At 37.9% G+C, this 20,100-nt stretch overlaps 1 protein-coding gene across 4 annotated transcripts; it reads right to left on the bottom strand.

Moving 5' to 3' along the window:
• Window positions 1-1,026: 1,026 nt before the first annotated feature.
• LOC103706692 (arginine--tRNA ligase, cytoplasmic-like) lies at window positions 1,027-18,691 on the bottom strand. Of its 4 annotated transcripts, none has more exons than XM_039133022.3 (19): window positions 18,469-18,691; window positions 18,035-18,150; window positions 16,995-17,131; window positions 16,662-16,737; window positions 16,397-16,498; window positions 16,092-16,307; window positions 15,183-15,263; window positions 12,984-13,067; window positions 12,680-12,784; window positions 11,082-11,260; window positions 9,092-9,176; window positions 8,632-8,833; window positions 8,367-8,436; window positions 7,810-7,879; window positions 7,134-7,223; window positions 6,934-7,002; window positions 3,887-3,985; window positions 1,696-1,843; window positions 1,027-1,585 (listed from the first exon to the last, which is right to left on the bottom strand). In XM_039133022.3, the coding sequence occupies exons 1-18, from the start codon at window positions 18,551-18,553 to the stop codon at window positions 1,733-1,735; spliced, it is 1,977 nt and encodes a 658-aa protein (XP_038988950.3). In that variant the 5' UTR covers window positions 18,554-18,691; the 3' UTR covers window positions 1,027-1,585; window positions 1,696-1,732. The 4 variants fall into 4 exon arrangements, with proteins under 4 accessions (XP_038988950.3, XP_088569779.1, XP_038988951.1 ...); XM_088713653.2 differs by having other exon boundaries at window positions 18,035-18,154; window positions 18,469-18,652; XM_039133023.3 differs by lacking the exon at window positions 1,027-1,585 and having other exon boundaries at window positions 1,595-1,843; window positions 18,035-18,154; window positions 18,469-18,652.
• Window positions 18,692-20,100: the final 1,409 nt, after the last annotated feature.

Raw genomic sequence — 20,100 nt, 5'->3', positions numbered from 1 at the left:
CCGCCCCAGGGATTTTGATCATTTGACCTATTCTCTTCGCACGTGAGTCAGAAACTGGGATTCGACGCGGACGTGTTCGGCTCCGCAGTGGACGTGTTCGCATCCGGACCGTTGACCTCGACACGCATGCCGACGCTCATACCGTCGCTTGGGGTTTTTGGTGATTGCAGGCGATCGTCGACAGCCAGAGCATAAAATATAATTCTTGCGTTGAAAAGGTGATTCGCGTGGATCACCTTTTCTCCTGCGATGTACGATGTAGTGACGCGGCATAAACGATGAGGTGAAAGAGGCTGCTTTGGATCTCCACAGCGTGCTGTGGCTTGAAATGGTTGGGTGAAGAAAAAAAATCCCCACCTTGTTCTACTAATAAAACAAAACAAATGTCATGGGATCGCATGGTAGAATGGCATCATACGCGTCAGAAACAAGAGATAGGTTGACCAGGAAAACAATTTGTCAGTGATCTCCACCATCATCCATTACTGTTGACAACCTCTGCTGCTATCCACCGTCACTGCCACTACCATTACTTACCATCGTTAGTAATCTCCACTAGTATTCAAACCATCAATTTTTACTACCATCCATAGACACCAATAATCTTCGTTGCTACCCACTACCATCAAACAATATCCACAATTGTCTGCCACCATCTATAATCTCATTATTTTCTCATGAATAGCATTTACCAACAAAATATATAAAAAAAAAATCTTATCCACCTGAAAGATGAAAGATGGATAAATCATTTTTCCATCAGTCAAAAAAACAACTTTTTTTACTTATACCCCTAATTCTATTATAATAATTTTATATATGATATATAATATTATATAATATAGATTATATATAATCATATTTATATAATAACAGATATTATGAAAAATAAGATTACATCTTAGCATGTTATCCAGTAAAATAGTAATATAAAAGAACATGAATAATAAATTATGAAGCTATTTTTCAATGTATAAAATAATATAAATAAAATATTTTTCTGTCTAAAATATTGTCCACAAAATATTTATCCAAAAAAATATATAAATTTCTGAATAAATTTTTTCCTTAAGAACGGGCCTTAAAATTTTAAAGCATAACCTCTCTCTCTCTCTCTCTCTCTCTCTCTCTCTCTCTCACACACACACACACACACACACACACACACACACAATCTGCCTTTGGTCCGTCCAAACTCCAGAAGTATCAAGTATCATACAGTGTCTCACGCTGGTCAAACTTGGATCTCGTTAGGTTCAGCAGCTTCCTAAGCGAACTTCGGGAATAGTAAAAGCTAATTTGCTCACCCACCAACCATTTGATCTCGGCTCCACGTCGAATACTTTTACAGACAAACGAAAGGAAGCACTCTCTCTTTAGCTGCCAGCTCCACATAGCAGCATCGACCCAGAAACTCGAGAACCAACACAGCTGATAGCATGCATCATCGAGTCATCCCGAATCCCGCTGCCGAAAAAAAAAAAAAATTTCTTTTCCCCTTTTTAACCCGTGAGTTTTCTGATCCAACGTGCAACAGGGAAACACAAGGAGGAACGGGCCAAGTCCTAGTGAAACTTCAAAAGAACTGCACAAATTTCCAAAATAAAATACTTGTTATCTTGAATAAAATCACTGTTGTGGATGGCTACAAAAAATTGTATAGCTCATGGATTTCAATATATTGACGACTCGGACCTTTTATCTAACAGGCAAAGCCGATAAATAAACAATGTCAGATTTTGTAAACAGGTGTAATTCCAAGAAGATAAAAGCACTTCCTCATGACCACAGCCGTTGCCTCACATAACAACAATCTGCTTGTTTCTTCTGCTGAACCAACCACCTGCCAATTACCACAACTAAGCTATTACGAAGAATACTTGTTAGCAACAAATAATATTCTTAACATGCACAATGAGTCTCACTTTTTATCCTCAAGTACGCGATAGGGTGAACTAGGGCCTTACCAATAGAATCAGTTACTAGTGCTCTTAATCTTTTTTTCTAAGAATTCTTTCTATTATAGGAAATAAAAAATATTCTAAAGAAACATTTTAGTTACTATTTTTTAGGCCAGCCAACAATACAATCTGAATCAATCTGACATAAATGTATGGATAACTTCATGACTTCTCCCTGTTTTTACCATCTTTCAGCTGCAATCAATCTTATATTCTCTTCACCATTTTCTCTGCTTAAGTTTCATTCTTACCGTTGATCGCCTTCTTCCTATCCAGTTAAAACCCTACTCTGTCTGTAAAGAGATCATCAAGGTCTACAATAGGGATGGTACCTTCCACAAATAGCTCATAGATTAAGCATTGTAACTCCAAGTAGTCCTCGCACACCACAAATATCTTCACTAATATTTTGATTACGAGTACAATGCTGCATCTAACCAAATGCTGAGGAAAATACTTTGGTTGGATAGAGGAATAGATGTATCATCATTTTTAGGGCTGGAAGTGGGCTCGGGCCGCCCGCGGGCCGGGCTATGGGCTGAATAATTAAGCCCATTTCTATTTCGGGCCGGGCTCGGGTTGAATAATTAAGCCCATTTCTATTTCGGGCCGGGCTCGGGTATCTCATTGGCCCGGCCCGGGCCCGACCCAAGCCCGAGTGGGGGAGGAGGAGGTCGGCGGGGAGAAGGGGCAGTCGGAGGCGAGGGAGAGGAGGGAGGAGCGGAGGAGGAGGAGGTCGGCGGGGGAACATGTCGACAGCGAGAGGGTCGGCGGATGGGAGGCAGGGGAGGAGTTGGAGGAAGGGGGAGGGCCAGAGGGTGGGGTACTCGAGGCGGATGAGGGCGGCGATGACCTGAGCGAGCTTATTGCGGAGGAAGGAAGGGGATGAGGGTGGGAAGGGGCAGTCGGAGGCGAGGGAGAGGAGGGAGGAGCGAAGAAGGAGGAGGTCGGCGGGGGAACATGTCGACAGCGAGAGGGTCGGGGGATGGGATGCAGGGGAGGAGTTGGAGGAAGGGGGAGGGCCAGAGGGTGGGGTACTCGAAGCGGATGAGGGCGGTGATGACCTGAGCGAGCTTGTTGCGGAGGAAGGAAGAGGATGAGGGTGGGAAGGGGCAGTCGGAGGCGAGGGAGAGGAGGGAGGGGCGAAGAAGGAGGAGGTCGGCGGGGGAACATGTCGACAGCGAGAGGGTCGGGGGATGGGATGCAGGGGAGGAGTTGGAGGAAGGGGGAGGGCCAGAGGGTGGGGTACTCGAAGCGGATGAGGGCGGTGATGACCTGAGCGAGCTTGTTGCGGAGGAAGGAAGAGGATGAGGGTGGGAAGGGGCAGTCGGAGGTGAGGGAGAGGAGGGAGGAGCGGAGAAGGAGGAGGTCGGTGGGGGAAAGGCAAGAGTACCGGCCTCGCACACGATGGACCTCCGCGAAGACCTGGGTCTCTCCACCGCCGTCAAGGTATTCGCCCCTTGAATACCCACCTCTAGGGAATGCGACGAGGGAGAGATTCGAAGCGAAGGAAAGAGATTCGGGCTGGCCCAATTGGGCTCGGGCCGGGCTCGGGTCGGGCTCGGGCCGGGCTCGGGCCGGGCTCGGGCCGAGTTTCTGTAAAACTGTTCGGGCCTAGGCCCGGCCCGAAGCCCGGAAAATAATTTCGGGCTGGGCTTGGGTAGAGGTGTGGCCCGGCTTGGCCCGGCCCACTTCCAGCCCTAATCATTTTAGATAAACCTAGGGTGATCCTATTTTTTGCTTATATCAAACAAGAAAGATTTGTTCAAGTGCGACAGGAAAGCTGAAGCTTTCCTTTGCTATTTCATCAAAAAAATAAACAAATATGTTCTAATGACTTGAGGGGAAGTGAATTGCATGAATAAAAACAATAATTGGAATCATTACTGCATGCATGTTACAAACAGAGACAGAAGTAAACATACCGGACATCTGCTATAAAATCCTGTGAATTTTTCAGATAAGTTGTACAGGTACTCGCACAAAATATTTGGTAGGAGATTGGTGCAAGCCTCTTCAACAACCTGCAATAAAGTAAATAATGGCATATTTGTAACCATCAGAAGCTGAAATATCATCCAATAGTCATAACAATGGAACATTGAAGAAGCAAGTTAAACAAGCACATTATGAAGGTTAAATCCATGATTGCGGCATCAAATTTGGACATTATGGTATCATTTAATAAATATGAAGTACTATTTAAAAGATCGTATATACCAGCAGTAATAAGAAAATGGAATTCAAAAAAGATTTAATCATGGTAATGGTTTTAAGAGAGTTCATGAGAAAGGCTTTGTTTAAACATTGATTTACAAGATTTATCACCTCTATAATGAATAGACATTGGACATTATATGGTGTACTCCTTCAGCCAGAAAGGAAAAGAGTGCATGGGCAAGTGAAAGAAAGGTTATTTATGAACTCCACTGATCATGAACTGTTTCTATTATATAATTTCAAACAGTTCAGAAATGGTTAGAGAAAATGGCATCTTTCAATTTTCAAATACCTGTGTAAATTTTAGCAAACTGAGACCAGCTACTGCACGATGGTAAATTTGGTGCAGTCAATATGTTTATCATACACACACAGACACAAGTGTACTGATGCTCATTAAAGAACAACCCTGACTGCATCGATGTTAGTCACACATGCACAATCTGACACAAATGGCTCTGTTTTATGCAGAGGTGGAGCCCGCACTTTGCTTAAGGGAAATCAATAATTTTCCTTTTCTTCTCCCTGGAGGCCTCGGAGAATTAGACATTGTCACTAGGTCGTCAGACATTGTCACTCGGTCGTCGAAGAATTTATACAAATAACAGTATGGAGAGATGTTTTTAAATGAGAGTTCACTTCCACACAGATACCATTTGAAGTTTCTTTCTAGCTCCACAAGTGGTCGTCGGGCCTCAGTAGGGTTGCAACTTGGACTGTAGGGTTGAATAGAAGGCTAACCAAAGACAACACAACCAAACCTGTGCTTGGGATTTCTCTAAGCCCAATCCAATCCCATGCAAGCTAAATTTAGATCAGGTTGGGCTAGAGGATTTAGAGGATTTTTTAAGCTGGGAGCTCGGTCCAGTCTCCTATTCCCAAATGGAAGAGGCGAGAAATCCATTGCTGGCCAGAATTCCAGGATTTTTTTTAAGAAAAAATGGCACAATCTACCATGTAATCTAGATTTTTCCCAATATATTGTGCAAAGCTAGAAGCAAGATCTCTTTTCCTTATGGGATAATGGACGAAACAAGATCTCTCCATTTCCTCAAGAACACCTACAAACTGGACCATTCTGTCTGCCTCATAAAACATGTTTTTCTCTATATATATGGATATATTCTTTACGGTTCATATCATGCTGTTCAATGAGATTAATAGCCATCCATCTTCATATATGTGCATTGTATGTGCCAAACATCACCATGAAGGGAAATATGATCTTATATCTGAAGCTTAAAGATGCATACAAGTCCTACTCAAAGAGCCATGGAGGCTGGCTTCGCACAGCTGGCCTCCATAGCGACCCCACCCACTAAAGAAAAAAAAAAAGGGAAAGAACTCCAAAAAGGAAAATAACACATACTCTCCGCTTCAGACACAAAAGATGGGTTGGAATCCAATATCACGATTGCATAGGCAACTAGGTAAAGGTGTAAATTATAGTTATTAAGATTGCAAGAGATTAATCTAGCCAAGAGTATCATTGATCGGACTGGATTTGTAAAATAAAAATATATAATATAGAAATAATCAAGAATTATCTATTTTACAGAGAATTTGTAAGAAAAATTATATATCGATGTAAAATTATGTTATATGTATTGATATTTTTAAATATTTTACACAACAAAGTTTTGATAATATCAATAGAATAAAGTGAAATATTTCTTTTCTATCATAGCAAAAAGATTGATTTTTACAAAGAATTAATAAAAACATATAAAATATGTTGCTTTTATGATGTGAACAAGTTTTAAATATGTATAATAAAATATTAATAACAAAAGAAATGAATGTTGTCTCAGCTGCTTGAAATAAAAAAATTTTGAAAGAGAATTTTAACTGGCAATGCTATTCCCTCAATCATGTAAAGTACAGTAGTCATTGCATCAACTTTCCCCACAGATTATTAATCATTATTGCCTAACACAGGCTAGAACACTGCATATAATGAAACAAAGCCTGATGTTTTCCACTCCATCCTAGAAGTGTCCATGCTCATTTCACCCTACCATAATATGGACAATTCACCCGTCATAAAGCCCCTTTTGTTTACTTATGTTGCTCATACTGCTCATGGACTAATTGAACTATTTCTCTCACCAAACTGTGTCGAAAAGGTATATCTCCAATCAATATAAGGCTTAAAAGCCACCTGTTCCTTTGCATCAGTGCAACCATAAAAACAGAGCTCCTTTTCTTTTGGTTGTAAACTACATTGGCCCTAAATAATACTCGAAAATATTTCCTGGCTTCAAAAATTATAAACCAATCATGTGAGCTAAAATTTAGGTTTACTTATGCATGGCTCAAATAGAGAGGGGGGTCCCAATTCTTGAGGCTCCCGCCACAACAGGGTCTGGAAAGGGTCAAAAAACGCAGCCTAACCCATGTGTAGAATGGTTATTTCTGTGTTTCAAACCCATGACACGTAGGTCAATGGCGTCATCTTACTATTGCACCAAGACATGCACTCATATCTCAAATAAAAATGATATCTTATATTTTAAATATGTCATCAACAAACAATATATCTAAAAAAGAAAAATAACTAAAAGTTTATATACGACATAAATATTATAATTACATGGAAAGGCACTTAATAGGTCAAAATTTAAGGTTCTCCCAACTATTTTGGTTCATTTAAAGATAAACAATGGCATCGAAAAAGACAATAAGAACTGATGAAATTATAAGGACTGAAAAACAATAAATCATTTCATTCACACGTCCATACTATTTGTACCTCTGCAAATTTAATGAGATGAAGTCCCAAGATACGCTCATCTGGTTCACCCAGCACAATATTTCCTGTCTGCAAACACCAGTATACGCCTAAGAAAACATTGCAAGATATACGGTATATCAAAAGCAACTGCCGATACAGTTTTAAAGGATGAGGGAGCAGCAATAGTTACTACTTCACAAGTTTAACAGAAGACTTACTTTCTTTAGCTCTTCTACATCTCTACCAGATTTCCTTATAATGGAACAAATACGTGCATGCGCATACAAGAGATAAACAGCAGTATTTCCCTGCTCAAGGATGAAAATGGTAGGTAAAGGATTAGTCAAGAAAGAAGAAGGTAATTTCCAAGAAGCATTAAATTTAATAGTTATGTGCTTCCAAAACCAAGGACCATATACTCATTGGAATACACAATAACAAAGAAATAGGCAAATTATATATAAGATCAAACAGCAGGAGCAAGTTCATAGAAGCACAGGAATCCACAGAAAAGAATGTGGCGCTGGGTGGATGTTTGACAGTAAGCTTGCATGCAACACAGAGAGAGAGAGAGAGAGAGAGAGAGAGAGAGAGAGAGAGTGCCCACATGGCATTTCAGTATATTGGTATATTTTCAGAAGTTCTTAGTGTAGAAGATCATGAAGACAGCACATACACATGGACAAACTGCTTCGTGCCAGGAAACAGTGTACATAGAATATTTTACACCGAAATACATTAGATCTTCTATGTAATGTAATAAGCACACAGCCACCACCCATAGGAATCAAACATAATGACCATCAACCGACAGATGAGAAAGTCGAGAAAAAAAATCCAATGTTATCTAAATTACCTACCCAAATGATCAAAAATATGAAGATAATACTGTACCTTATCATTTAGCATCTGATCAAAACTAAATGTATAATTAGTCAGCCGATTGTTCTTCAGATCTGCATATCTGTTTCAAGATGAAATTACACTAATATCAAGATGTGAAGATAATTCAAGCCAACAGGAATTGAGATGCGCTGTCTGTTAAACTTTACTCATCAACCCAAAGTAATATAGCCAGCAGAAAAAAGAATTGGTAAAGCACTAGTTTCTAAATATTGTTTTCCCAGCCAAAAGGAAATATCCTTTCATATCAAAAAAATGGTAATAAGGAGAATCCGCATCTAGCATCATGACTAAAAAATAAGTCTCTGATATTTCCATTAACAAAGCAATTTGCTTACCAACTGACGGTTTTAAGATGCTTTATAGAGATTGTGTTTGAAGCTTAGAGACAACTTGCAAGAGTGCATATTCATATACTAAACAGGTATAAGTGCAGCAACTGAGAAAACACGTCGAGTAGCAACGTGTAAAAGCTTTGCCAGCAGGATTATCTATCTATAGAGGACAATTGAAGCTAGATGTGCAAAGACAAGTTTTAGAGAGCATACTTGATAGCGCCATAGCCAATTGCTTCAGCAGTTTTCTCAAGCTCCTCGTCCGTCCACTCTGCCATTTTACCTGATCCAAGGTAATGAATTGTTATATACCACTCATATATAACTTGTAAAATAATTCCAACATGCTTTGATTGTACTTGATTAAGCATCCAAAAAAAGGATGGTTCATACTGGTAAGAACTAACTGAATTTCAAGGCTTCGTTAAAAAAAACCAAATAAAGACAAACTGAAGAATAAGCCAGGCTATCTTAATACCATTCTCCTTGAGACGCTTCTGAAGTTCAGTTTTACTGCGACTTTTAGCTTCATCGAGTAACTCTACCAATCGAACAACTTCTGAGCTGCGAGTTCGAAAGCGTTTGCCATCCGATCCAAGAACAAGGCCAAACCCAACGTGGCTTGCTTTGGGATATAAATTTCCATCGGAATCTGGAAGCCAACCAGCTCGTCTAGCAGCCTGAAATACAGGATTACAGCATAAGCGTTATGACAACCATTCATTTTAGTTTATCAGGAAAAAGTAATATAATCATTACTACATAACTAAAATGAAACTTGAAGTTCATATCTAAGCATTAAAAGTAGACAGCTAACTGAGGATACTTACCAGTACTAAGCTGCAAGCGAGGAGAATAAAAAGATGATGAATTACATTACCAAGATGGATAAAAAGATATTATCATTGGCTAAAGAAAAATGAATTCACGATACTCACACTGAAAAACATATCAAAGTGCTGTGACTGACCCACATCTGTTACATATATTATCCAATTTGCTTTCTCAATGTTAAGACGATACCTTCAAAAGGTTAGAAAGCAATGTCAAATAGCCATCTTGACCATACATACAACTTCAGATGCACATCATGAATCAGATGAAAATTAGAAAGTTGAATGAAATAAAATAGATGTGTCATTTTCATGTAAAAGCATATAAAAGATGGAGCATCAGTAGAATAAAAAAATGTCGGTCCATGATAATTCAGCTAAAATGGACAAATCACAATTGAAATTCACCAAGGAATTAAAGCAATCCAGTAAGATATGTTACAATAATATCTGGCAGAAATTAACATGAATCAACAAACAAACAGATGCACAAGTTAAAAAACAATCACAAGTACTCCACAAGTTATACTGCACAAGAACTATCATTCTAGAAAGATTGTGGTTAACAAATAGACACATGCATTGGGTAGGAACCAAAAACAGTGCCACAATCTAGATTATCCCCAAGAGCTAAACACCTATGCATTTCAACTACCACATAACATCTATGCATCTATACTACAAAATATAAAGAGAGAATTATAGTCCCTGGAAAAAGGATATGACCAGCAAACTACCAATTTAAAAATTCACCCTTCTCTTCCCCACCCCAAACAAAATAAAAGGGACAAATAAGAAAAAGAAAGAACCTCACCAACCAAAATATCTAAAATAGCAAACACCCACAAAGGCCAAATCCAGAGAAAAAAATCTTAAATGGATGTCAAAGGGTTGGCTGCACAAAAGTCCCTGTCTGAAAGCAAAAGAGGACTTAATACAAATCAGTTTTGTGCACCATGTCTATTAAAAAGGATCATTAAACACTACAATCTAAATAGGAGCCTTGAGATGAGGGGAAAAAATCTTTAGAATAACTTGAGTAAGATAAGAGTGGTGAGATTTGACTGAAATGGGATGACAAGAGCCCCAACAGAATATATGTCCAACAGGTACAAGTAAACTAAATTGAACTGAAGCAACGATGATGCTAATTTTCAACAACAGAGGAAATCCTAAGAGCCCTTCAAATCAGCTCGAGCACCACGGGGGGCTTGTGACCATGAGAGGCTAGAAATAGCAATCACAGTCACCATAGAGACAGGCAATGAACACTCACTTTAAGTGCCAATAAAGCATTGATGACCAACACCATCATAAAATCATCCCCTAAACAACATTCAGAACCCTATAGTTCAGGCTAAATTTAATAATTTTCTTTCCACTGTTACAAAATAGGCGATTAGGTTTATGTGGCAATACGATGGAACTAAGTGATGGTCTAACTTGGTGAAAACACAGCCACAAACTTAAATTACTCAACAAAGAAAATCACAAATAAGTAGTCAGCTTCTAATGACACATCTTTGAGGTTTTCTTGAAGTTCGTAAGAAGAACCCTAGGCTCATTTACCATGCAATCAAAGGAATAAAAGTTGGAACAAATAAAGACCTACTACAGGTGTGCTATCTAAATAGGGATTCAAGCCCAAAACTTGCATTTGCAGATAACCTGTGCCCCATGAAAAATGCAGCATGCTTAAGGAAGCATGCACAGAGAACAAGACTGATGCAAGATCTTCATATGAAAGTCATATAAAGAATAAGGAATTTATATAAACAGCAAACTAAACATGTCTCTCACAATGTTTAATAGGATGCATGCTACTAGACCTGCCCTAACAATACTAAGTGGAATCATATGATGCTCAAAAAGATGTATACTAAACAAGTACGAGTAATACAGATAGAATTTATCAAGCGTCTATAACAATACTCATGGATACAGACATGATACATTGTTCTTTGGCTTGCTTGATACTCTAATCTTAATTATAAAAACATTATTCTAACAAACATCTAGCCATAGTTTATTAGGCTAAATAGGAAGAAGAAATACAAACATAAAGCAATTGTGACTGATTCTCAAACAAACTAACCAAAGAGCAGCTAAATCAGTTGAGGCATAGTTGTATCCTCCATCTCTCTTAACAACAATCAAAGGGATCTGATGTCCTTCAATGAATATCACACGTGCGCCATCACTTTCCTCGATCAACCCTTTATTAGACAGTTCCCCCAAAACACCTGGAATATAAGGATTATAAAAGCTTTCCCCCTGACAAAGAAATTAACATCTTAGATGTTGCTTTACTGTCCAAGTCTGAAAAAAATAATTCAAATGAAGCATAGCATGGAATAACAGAGACATAAAAGAATATAAACTTTTTACACGTCAATGACAGAACTGTTCTTATAAATGGGTCAGGTAACACTCATTTTGGCTCCTTAATAGTGTTAATGGGAAGGGGAGAAAACAATTGCTTCTTACATTAAGCAGCGTGCCTGTAAAGGGTATGTTTGTAGTATTAGAACATCCAAGCAGCAAAAGTAAATGGCATCCTGATTAAGGTAGAGTGTTGTTCATGCCAGCCTTGACGAGTATATTTCTGATTTCAGAAGGGGAAAAATAAACCATCACTTCTATTTGAGTCTCCATGTATCTGACTTTATTTAATCAATTAAGCATGCATCTAGACATTATATTACCATACTTATAATGATGAATTTCATTTTTATGAAGCTTGCCACAAGCACAACATAATAAATCAAAAGAAACAAACGATCTAAAAACAATCATGAGCATAAACTAAAAGACAAAACATGTCAAAATCCTTGATGTGGGAAATCAATCAATGGGTACTCTTAAAAAACTCCAATTAATAGTTCAGGCTACACCAGTGGCTAAGATTCTTGCAGCACTAAATATTCCTTCCAATTCATGTATCAGGTTTACATGTTAATTTCTTTGCAGTTCCTACAAAAAGACAAGGTAATTTTTGGAAAACAAAAGGCATCCTTTGAATAAATATCTCCAAGGCCCCTCCAATATCGCAAGTCCTTCCAAAACATAAACTTGATCTTAAGATCACAAACTTCATGTGAGCGTCACATATGCTCCAATTAGAAACCTATCGATCATATGCAAATAATCATGTCGAAACCCAAAAGCACAAATGTGGTCCAAACTCCAAACAACTCATAAATATCAATGCTCATACACAACAACCAATAATCATATTATCAATAACCATTTTTTGATATTTTTCATAATCAACTAAGCAAAATTTGAAAGCAAGCCAGAATTGCACCCAAAAAAAAAGGCAAGCAATTCCTTAAGTTCAACGTAAGCAACATTAAATAAATGATTTTTTTGCATATCACACTCAAGATTTTATCAGGATTAGGTATAACATTTCCCCTTTTTCCTCTTTACAAATCCATACTAATAAACTCAAATTGTATATGCAACGGTCCCACTAAATGCCATGGCCATCCACTCATCTGTTAGAGTTAACCTAACCACAGGGGATTCTTGCAAATACAATCAAGTTTATCTAGGTTGATTTGTATATAGGGATAAGAGGAAGTCCTATACATAATATTGATACAATCCTGGGTGTGATATGCAAAATTCCTAAATAACAAGATACTTTCAAAAGACAAAGCCAAGTAGTTCATTTCTAATTAAATATACCTTTTCCTCCAAATGAACCCCAAGGCACTGATACACCAGGTCAAATTCCTTCCTGCTTATTTCACATATTTTTTTCCAAGCATCTCTATATCTGGCCTCCCCACCCTGTGATACAACAGATCAAGCAAATAAGAAGATAATTGCAATCGAATAAAGACAACAAACTCCAACGAATAATATTATTTTGTCAAACAAAAATCCAAAATAGAAACCTTCACAAAACAAATTGCGAAAATTGTAATGCCTTCTTATTAACTCATATGGCAAGCAGTATCATGTCGCATAGCAAAAGCAAAATGTTCACCTGCAATCGAACCACTGCCTTTTGTGCTTTTTCCATGAAAGTCGAATCATCATCAAACCTACGTTTTGATGCCTTATAGAATTCCTGACCATCCAATGAGAAGAACAATCAGAGAATTCATAAGTCAAGACTGTAAAATACAAACTTTTAAATTGCTCATTGATACAATGGCTGAGTATGCATCCTGTATGCAAACCAGGCATTTGGGCCAACATTTGTATAACAAACAGTTTGCTTAATCATTGTAGACTTCTAAAACGAGTTAAATATTTTTTGTTTCTCTAACAACAAGTTTTACAAGAAAAAGGTGGTGCAAGTGAAAAAATAAAAGAAAGCATATGTTTCCATTATTCCATGACACTAAGATTGCAAAAGGAATAAACCAACCCAATACTGACCCCCTGAGGACCTAAACTTGGACCTATTGGATCAAAACCAGCATGCACAAAAATTAACCTAGCAAGACTATAAGATTTGGGCACCAAATAATATTTGACACAACACAATTGAAGTAGAAAAGGAAACAAAGCGGACATGCTATACTGCCTCTCTCATTTGCCAACTGGACCAAGTTAACTGTGATACACCATGTGCAGTCATAAAATATTATTACTGTGCACAACAGAAAGGTATTATGTTATGAAGGGCAGGCAACAAGAGTCTCTGCCAAGATGATGCTATACCATTTCTTTATGTATCTCTTGTTCTAAACAACTGGCCAACTTAAATCAGTCCATAAATAAAAGTGCCAAAATCACAAATTAGCCCTGACTTTGTTCATCATTTAATGACCCTAAGTCTGGCAGCATACACATAACCAGCTTCAATTATTTACTGTATCCAGCCTTGATGATATTACAGGATCATTTGAAACATTTTGCAGGGCAGGCGGGGAGAGGGGGAGAGGGGAGGATGAGGGGGAGGATCTTCAAAGGTCCAATTTCTCTACAAGTTGCTTGCGGTGTACTCTGCATAATCAGGAAGTATAAACACCCAAGCACATCCAAGTAAAATTAGAAAGTTTCAACCATTTAACTTAGGTGAATCAGAATTAGTTCATATTTATCACCGGATGCAGCAAAAGAAGTTATTTTCTCAATCAAAATGCTTGGTAGAACAGATTCATAAAGCATAATATTCAGGGTATATACAGCAGCAAGTGATACCATATAATTTGGCCAATGAAGCAATTATAAAAATGGAATTAGCAGAGGCACACAGCATAGAACAAAGTGTCTTTTGTCCCTAATGATGCACTTAAATTTTATATAGAAACCATGCAGCATTAAGACATACACATTATTATTCTTCCATTGTACATGTATGATGCTCATGCAGAGACGAGTTGCTCTAAAAGTAGAAATGTGATGAACCAGCTCTCTAACTGCATGTCAAAATGTCATGTAAGACATATAAGTCAGTAAATCACAGGGGTGACACCTACATTGCTAATATATGTAGTTTGACTATCCAGATTTTCAGCTACAAATTAAATCAGTTAAGCAAATCCAAACATTGATAAATATTTACTTAGAATGTTAATATGAACGGGCAGAGAAACAACACTCTTATATAGATCAAAGCCCATGCTAAAATACCAATCACAATGGTAGGTGTAAAACTCAGAAGGATGTCTTGAGAGAAGTGCTAATAGTAAGAATACTTAAAATTTTGTTATAAAAATAAAGTGTTCTTCTCTCAAAAAAAGGGCCTTTTCACTTATCTCAATTTCTCGTATAAATGCAATAGTACTTTTTTTAACATCATTATTAAACTAAATACACATATAAACTTTAAATGACTTCTAAATCTCCACTGAAGTATTAAAAAATTATGCGATTAATGTGTAGTAACAATGGAACCTGAAGTGAAACTTCTCGATATTGGTATCATTATTGGTGGCTTTTATTAGAATATCTAAAATATAAGAGGAAGCAGTGCAATATTCATGCTGTTTCACCATGACTAACATTCTACATCCTCTTAACTAGATTCAAAATTCACTTTCCAATTTCAACCAAAGCATGCATGCCACGGAAAGCATCACTCAGCTATTTCATGGATGTGCTTTAGAAAGTATACAGGTGTCTGGAGCAGTATATGATTTTAAGGCATGGCCAGATGTCCAGAACCACATAAAATAAAATATCCTGTCAGAACATGGAGCTATTATAACATCCATACGACTTCCCAGCTCACCTGGAGATCACCTATGGCTTGCTCACCAGCTTCCTCCCAGTTTGGGAATTTATCGAATAAATGTTCAATCAACATGCCAAACTGTAGAAGATTATATGGACAAATCAATCAGAACTATTACGATCTCATAGTTATGATTAGAAATGAATTAATGTGTGACAAATTGGTATTCATAAATCATGCTGACAAAATGACAAGAATAAATCATGTTTTCTTACTGACAAAGTTAAGCAAAAGAAAGTATCTCAAATATAGCTGATTTCAATAATACACTTTAAGGAACTATGTGTTTCCAAATATTTTATAGAAAACTAAATAACACACTAGAAGCTACAAAATGTATAACATCACTTGATTTTGCCATATATTTTCCCTTTCCTGCAGTTTTTAAACAGCATGCACATAAGACATGCCAACCAAGTCTTCAATAAGATAGCACAACTTACTGTTCCATGAGTAGCAACTTACCAGATTATCCATGAAAATATGAAGATTTTATATGTAGACAAAAAAAAAAGATTAAAAAGTCAAATGAATTGCAATAATGCAAAAACATCCAGTCTTGTGCTGACAATTAGACTGGTCAGTTTCACCACAAGGGTGAAGGCCTTGTTGAATTCAAGATACTTTATACAAATTGATTTTGCATGTGTAGTAAAATTATTTATTATAGGCAAGAAAAAAGGAATCAAAAAGAGTCCAGGATGAAGAATAAAAGAGATGAGAATTTGATTTGAGATTAAACAGTTGGTGCAAATATGGTATCATCATGGAACAAATGCATTTGCATCAGAGAGAGATGTCAATAAGATGGCAATGCAAGAGACCACTAATCAAAGATGTTTTTCAAATTAAAATACAAGAAGTTAATCTCCATGGATGAATATACTGAATCTCAAAAAGGTTTACCTGTGTACCCCAGTCACCCACATGGTTTCGTCGAAGAACCTCGACATTTGAGAACTCCAACATGCGAGCAAGAGTATCACCAATTATTGTAGATCTTAAATGGCCCACATGCATTTCCTTCGCAATATTCGGTGATGAGAAGTCCACAACTGCCTTGGGAACTGATAGAATTGGTGCCCATGTCCCAATGCCACTTAACAGCATCTGTTGTATACTCTGTACTAAGAAACTTAGATTTATCAAGACAAGTAATAAAAGATAAAGGTCTAAATATATACACATTATTTCAAATTTGTCCTTCTAACCTGAGCTACCCATTTGTCCGACAAAACTATATTCACAAATCCAGGTCCTGCAACAGAGGTGGACTCAATAATATCTGATGGAGGGAGATTTCTTGCAATAGCCTGCAAAAATATAATATACAAAGAACTGAAACGAGAGCAGAACAACCAACACCAATATTAAAGGGGAAAAAAAGAAAAGAAAAGCTATATTATAGTCACATGATAAATCATAATCATTTTATAAGTCATATATGTTGATTCTGCTCAACAATGTAAGTAGCACCTGGCCAACAGAATTGGGATTTTTGAATTCTGTCGACTTTCCTTTTATTCTTGACCACAGCCCCATCGCATTATTACTGCATCGGAGATAATAACAATTTACCATCATTTATTGATCAAAAGTAAATCCAGAGCATTAAACTGACAAATTCCATGTTACTTACAGTAATGATGCCATCAGTGATGAGGCAGTAATTTTAATCATAACTAGTACAGTTAACAGTTAACTTGATCATTTCCTAATTAAATATTTTGTCAGATTAATCAAAGAGAATGTTTTTAGTTTGAATGGCTAGATTTATAAAGTGTGAAGATCAAAGGGTAAAAAATGTACCACTGATAGTCGCCAAACTTTGCCGTGCAAACTTCAACCAATGGCTCTATATTTGGCTCATCTGGGACTGTTGCACTAAGGGATGCTTTGAATAATCTTGACAGCTGCTGTTTGACACTTCCAGCTCTATCTCCACCCTGCCACATACATGATCCAGCCAAGTGGAAAATAAATGTAAGCCATTGTCTTTAAAGGTGGTCTACAAGTAAACTTCCAAAATGAATTCAAGAACTTCAAATATCTGCAAGGTTTCCCAACGTGACCCATTAATAAAAAATTTAACAGCTATTATATGCAAAACTCAGCATCAGATGACAATAAGAAGCAATCAAAGTTGATCGCTTCGCAAAGTCTCTAAGAAAAGAATCAAGCTAACAGACAAAAAATAGAAATGGAAAAGTTATACATGCAGGAATTATGCATCATTCCCTCAGTTCTCATGCTTTCAAGCAGCCAATGTTCATTGCTTTGCAAAGTATCTAAGAAAAGAATCAAGCTAACAGACAAAATAATAGAAGTAGAAAAATTATATATGCTGGCTTTATGCATCATTCACTCAGTGTTCATGCTTTCAAGCAGCAATTTTGATCAAAGAATTAAAGTGGCACCCTGAAACTCTGCAATTGTGGCTTAAATCTAGCCTTGATATAGCCAGCTCCATAATCTACAAATAAATCCAGGACATGCTCTGACTTGTAAATTGGAAATTTAAATGGAGACTTCTTAAAGACAGCTCCCATCAGATTAGATGAAACAAAATTAAAAGCAAGTTAATATAACTGACAAAAGAAACTGCTTCCGAAGAAAGTAGGAAGCTATCAATTTGAAGTCCTAAATTAGACCAAAATAAGCTATCGGTTATCCATGTTTTCTAAGTTCATCACCAACATAAATCTGAGTTCGAATGCCCGCTGGAAACAAAAGATTAAAAAAAAAAATGTTAAACCAAAAGTCATAAAAATAAAGTATGAAAATATCCTGGTTAGTAGCATTCAACCAGAAGAATCAAAATCAAGTCATGGTTGGCACAAATCACTCACATCTTCTGCTGCTTGCCCTTGCAAAGGAGCAGAACCGGAAGCGTCACCGCTCATGGCTGATGGCAATTCTGTCTTCTTTGTCGCAAGAAACCTCCTAGAAGCCGCCCTGTAGTAACCTGTCTAGTTCCACCAACAAAGCACCAAAAGAATCCAATTAATACTCAAAAGCTAATCAATCTGGATCTTGTTTCAGGTATTTAACAGTGAGAATCAAACGAGGGTCCCTCCAAGGAAGATGACACCAAAAGCCGCATTCTAACCAAAATTAACTCAAGAAAACCCCCACATTCCCTATAATTTCTGAAAAAATTCCTCAAGAATCAGGCAAAGTAACAATAAAGATCAAGAAGACAAGACAGCAAAAGAAGAGGAAAAGAAGGGGAGTTTTCTTGGCGGAGAGGAGAAGGAAGAAGAGGGGAGAACGCTGTTTTTACCGGAGGGAGCGAGGGGGCAACGGCGGCGGAGGGAATGGAAGGAACGGGATGCGGAAGAGAAAGAAGAGAAGAGTGCTGCCGTCATCGTTAAATATACCCTGCCCACTCCTGATCCTAATGGGTTTTGGGGGGTTTCCGTGATTACTACTAGGGTCTCTCGGCTTTCTTCAGTTTCTTGGTATCCAGCTTATTAGGGCCACTGTGTACCATTTTTATGTGGACCAACATGTTCGAGTGCTGCTGGGCCGGATCATTTGAGAGGGACCCAATTGATGGATTCGACCCATCAGTATGAACAGGTAATGCAGCCCGGCCCAGAGACTTGAGTCATGTTTGGAAATGGAGCTTAGGTTCTATTAATCTAGGCTCTCATAAAAATCTAATTATTCATGGAATTGTATCTCGACGTGAATCAAATACTTGGATTTTTCTATGCTGCTTGACACCAATGATAAAAAAAGGGAAAAAAACCATTCAAGCCGGATGGTGAAATAATCTAATATTTTTGTTGCAGTAAATGGTCTTGTGTGTGTTTCTCTCTCACACGCGTGTTGGATCCCTTTAAAGGTGTATTGGATCGGGTTGGCACTGCAAGCGAGGCCTTCACCTTCTAGCTTGGAACAATGTCCGTCAGCCTCTGATACTGGTTGTGTAATCTATAGAGGATCAAAGATAGACGCACTGCCTTGTTGTTGAAGCCATTGGGAAGTGCTGCCGCCAAAATCCAAGGCCAACAGTGTGGACATGAGGTGAAGTTGAGGTCGACTTGTAATCTAAGGTGAAGACGTCGGATTAACTAAGATAGCACTGTGATTGGTATGTTGATCTGACCTAAAAAAATATCCACTTGCTGAAGATTTTCCGACGGAGGAACCCTTTGACACTCAATTCGGTCAAACTTAGGTAAACAGTGAGAGAGAGAAAAAGAAAGAAAATGATTTGAAAAGCTAGAATGATTTACCTAAAAGTTTCTCAAATCTCTCTATATAAGGATGGGATCAGCGTCGGATGAACAGGACTAGCAAAAACTGCATGGTAATGGCTCCCACATTATGCACATGGTGATAATTGGGTCAATCGTGCAATTATTGACCGAGCTGGTATAACTGTTGCTGAGACAACGAACGGTCTTTAAGGGTATACATGGTGCTTCTTTTCTGCTTGATCGAAGTAGAACCATACATCGGCTACTACCGAGGTACCACATTATTGTTATTATTATTATTTTTATTTTTATTTTTATTTTGGCTGAAACGAATGATTCATATCTAGTACGGATACATCCAAAAAGGTCAAAAGACAAAATATCTCGAAGCGCACCAGACAACTCCCTCTCTCCAACCCAAAGAGTGTCTCCATAGTGGTTGGCCACGTATGGACCACTCAATCTGTAGCCTCGTTTACTTCTCTATAGATGTGCTTAGCCTGAAAGGCCATCTCACCACAAACTATGGCTCAAATGTCTCGAATCAAGGAGTGGCACTCGCCCATACTGCTAGCGCTCCGCCGAACCCATCCAATAACCGTAGCCAAATCTCCCACAAGATACCACACTTCAAGCAATACCGAGGTTAATGTTCTCCGCATCAGGAAGAGCGCTCCTACAACCAGACTTCTGAAGTGGGACGGTTC

Source organism: Phoenix dactylifera, chromosome 17 (assembly GCF_051530095.1).
Source record: "Phoenix dactylifera cultivar Ajwa chromosome 17, Ajwa_hap1_PhDact_Kaust_v1.1, whole genome shotgun sequence".
Taxonomy (NCBI): domain Eukaryota; kingdom Viridiplantae; phylum Streptophyta; class Magnoliopsida; order Arecales; family Arecaceae; genus Phoenix; species Phoenix dactylifera.
This window is presented reverse-complemented; position numbering and strand designations above follow the sequence as displayed.